The sequence below is a fragment of the Plasmopara halstedii genome (assembly GCF_900000015.1).
Source record: "Plasmopara halstedii genome assembly, contig: Scaffold_816, whole genome shotgun sequence".
Classification (NCBI taxonomy): domain Eukaryota; phylum Oomycota; class Peronosporomycetes; order Peronosporales; family Peronosporaceae; genus Plasmopara; species Plasmopara halstedii.
In genome coordinates, this window is record NW_020187732.1 from 2,408,175 (window position 1) to 2,410,433 (window position 2,259).

At 52.4% G+C, this 2,259-nt stretch overlaps 1 protein-coding gene across 1 annotated transcript in view; it reads left to right on the forward strand.

Annotated features, from left to right (window-relative positions):
- PHALS_14440 (reverse transcriptase) overlaps positions 1–1,754 on the forward strand; it is a gene marked incomplete at both ends in the record, with an annotated part of 3,058 nt that extends 1,304 nt beyond the window's left edge. The window contains one exon of the mRNA XM_024730256.1: positions 1,579–1,754. Coding sequence (XP_024580551.1) covers positions 1,579–1,754 — 176 coding nt within the window. The remainder of the gene's footprint in view (positions 1–1,578) is intronic.
- Between the last annotated feature and the right edge of the window lie 505 nt (positions 1,755–2,259).

The window sequence follows — 2,259 nt, forward strand, 5'->3', positions numbered from 1 at the left end:
AGGGACAAAAGCGCCTTTGGCGAGAGCACTGAACCGAGATGGTCAGCGTGCTAGACATTGGAATGCTCGAGTTGGTAGACACCAACGGTGCATTGGACAGGAGTCCCTAGCGTGGTTCGGGCTGATCGTGGAGTGACACGTAACCCACTGAGCGATGCTCAGGTTTTGGAGGAATCGCCGCATGCCATGCGTGACATGGTCGGCCAAGGGCCGAGGCTTCGAGGGCGAGGCCCACGTGATGCACGTGGAGTGGCACGTAACCCACTGAGCGAAGCTCAAATTACCAGCCAGTCACTTCATGCCATTGATGGCGTAGTCGGACAGAGTCCGAGGCATCTTGAGCACGGCCCTTCAGATGCGCGTTGAGTAGCACGTTATCCACTGGACGAAGACTGCGGGGTTGGCAGTTCTTCGTCGGATGTTTTAGATAACATCGGAGCTCCAAAGGAGCCGAACGTGAGGCTGACACCGGACGACGCGGAGTGCGGGTTGACCCTGGTCTCACCGAGACATAGAAACTCTGTACAGAGGCGACGGCGGCGCCGTATGCTGGTTGCAAGACGTCGGGCGTCGGCCCTGATCCAGGTTGTGTCTACCGTAGACGACGGTACACAGATATACACCCTCGTCAACGGTATGACGGGGGAGGAAGATGGCGACGTCGGCCTGGAGGCTATGTTTGCAGTAAATGCTCATCTTGCGCTAGACGAGATGTCCCTTGAAAAGTTCGGCAGTGCCTTGAAGGCAGGCGATTTGACCGAAGTGGTCATTGTACGACCGAACGAGGAGATAAACTTGTCATTGCTTCTGGATGAAGCTGTCTTAGAAGACACCATGAGAGTACTGAACGCACGGAGTGGATCGTCGATCCTATGGAATCCCTTGGATCCGTAATATCCTTTGGTAAAGGAATATTATGATGTAGTCTCCAAAGACTCCCCGTCAGTCTTACCTCTGGACCGAGGTGTGTGTCATGAGATTGACCTGGTTCCGGGAGCCAAATACTGCGTAACACGCCAATGGCCCCTGCCCAAGGACAGTGCGACGTCATTTACGCCTTTTTCCGTGCAAAGCACGACGCATGGATGGTGCGTGAGAGTAAGTCTCCCCATTCGACACCCACGTTTTGTGTTCGGAAGCCAAAGGGCAAGTGGCGTATCGTTCATGCTTACATTAAGCTCAACGCGGCCACCATTCCGGCACAAACGCCAATTCCTAGAAAGGATGTTCATCAGAACATGGTAGAGTGTATGAAGTATTGTGCACTCGATTTGGTAGATGGATTCTATCAAATGCTCATGAGAGCGAGTGACTTTCCGCTGACAGCGGTAAGCACTCCAATCGTCATGCTCTGGGAGTGGCTGGTGATGCCCCAAGGGCTGTCAAATGCACCAGCGACAATTAATCGTCTTGTGGCGCAGTTGTTCAGGTCCCACAGGTCGTATGCACAGATATACTTTAGCGAAATTTTTGATTACAGTCGAGCGATGCACGGGAGGACGGATGAGGAGAACCACATCGTCCTTCTAAGAGCGGTGCTCGAATGCATGCTCACTAACAAACTGTATGCCAATGCAGACAAGTGCATCTTTAGCGCAGAAGAGATTTCCTTTTTAGGGTGCTTCATTGGGAAGCGTGGTCTTCGAGCGGATCTCGCTAAGGTCAAGGCCATTGTAGATTTGCCGGCATCAAAGAACCAAAAGGAATTGCGTAAGTGGCTTGGTCTTGCCAGTACTTGCACAAGTAAAGCGTAAACTACGCAGAAATGGCCCGGGCATTTTCCAACCTCCTCAAAACGGATGCGGAATGGTCTTGGCACGCCGAACATCAGGAGGCTTTTGACGGGGTCAAAAACAGCCTCCTGCATGCACCAATACTGGCGCTGCTAGAGACTGATCGTCCTTTCAGTGTCGTCTGTGACGCTTTGGATTTCGCCATCGGCTGTGTACTGCTGCATGCAGATCGCCGAGGGGCGAGATCGGGTGATCGCGCTCGAATCTCGGCAGCTCAAAGCTGCAGAGAAGAACTACACAATTCATGACAAGGGGCTACTTGCGATTAAGTATGCACTTGTCAAGTTCAGGGTCCACCTGCTCGGCTGCTAACAGTTTGTGATCTACAGATCATGCGTCATTACGCACTGCGACTCAGTCGCCCCACATCTCAAAGAGGATGGCTAGATGGCTATGCTTCTTTGTGAGATATAACTTTGAGGTGAAGTATAAGCCGGGAAAGCAGAATGCTTTGGCTGATGCGTTG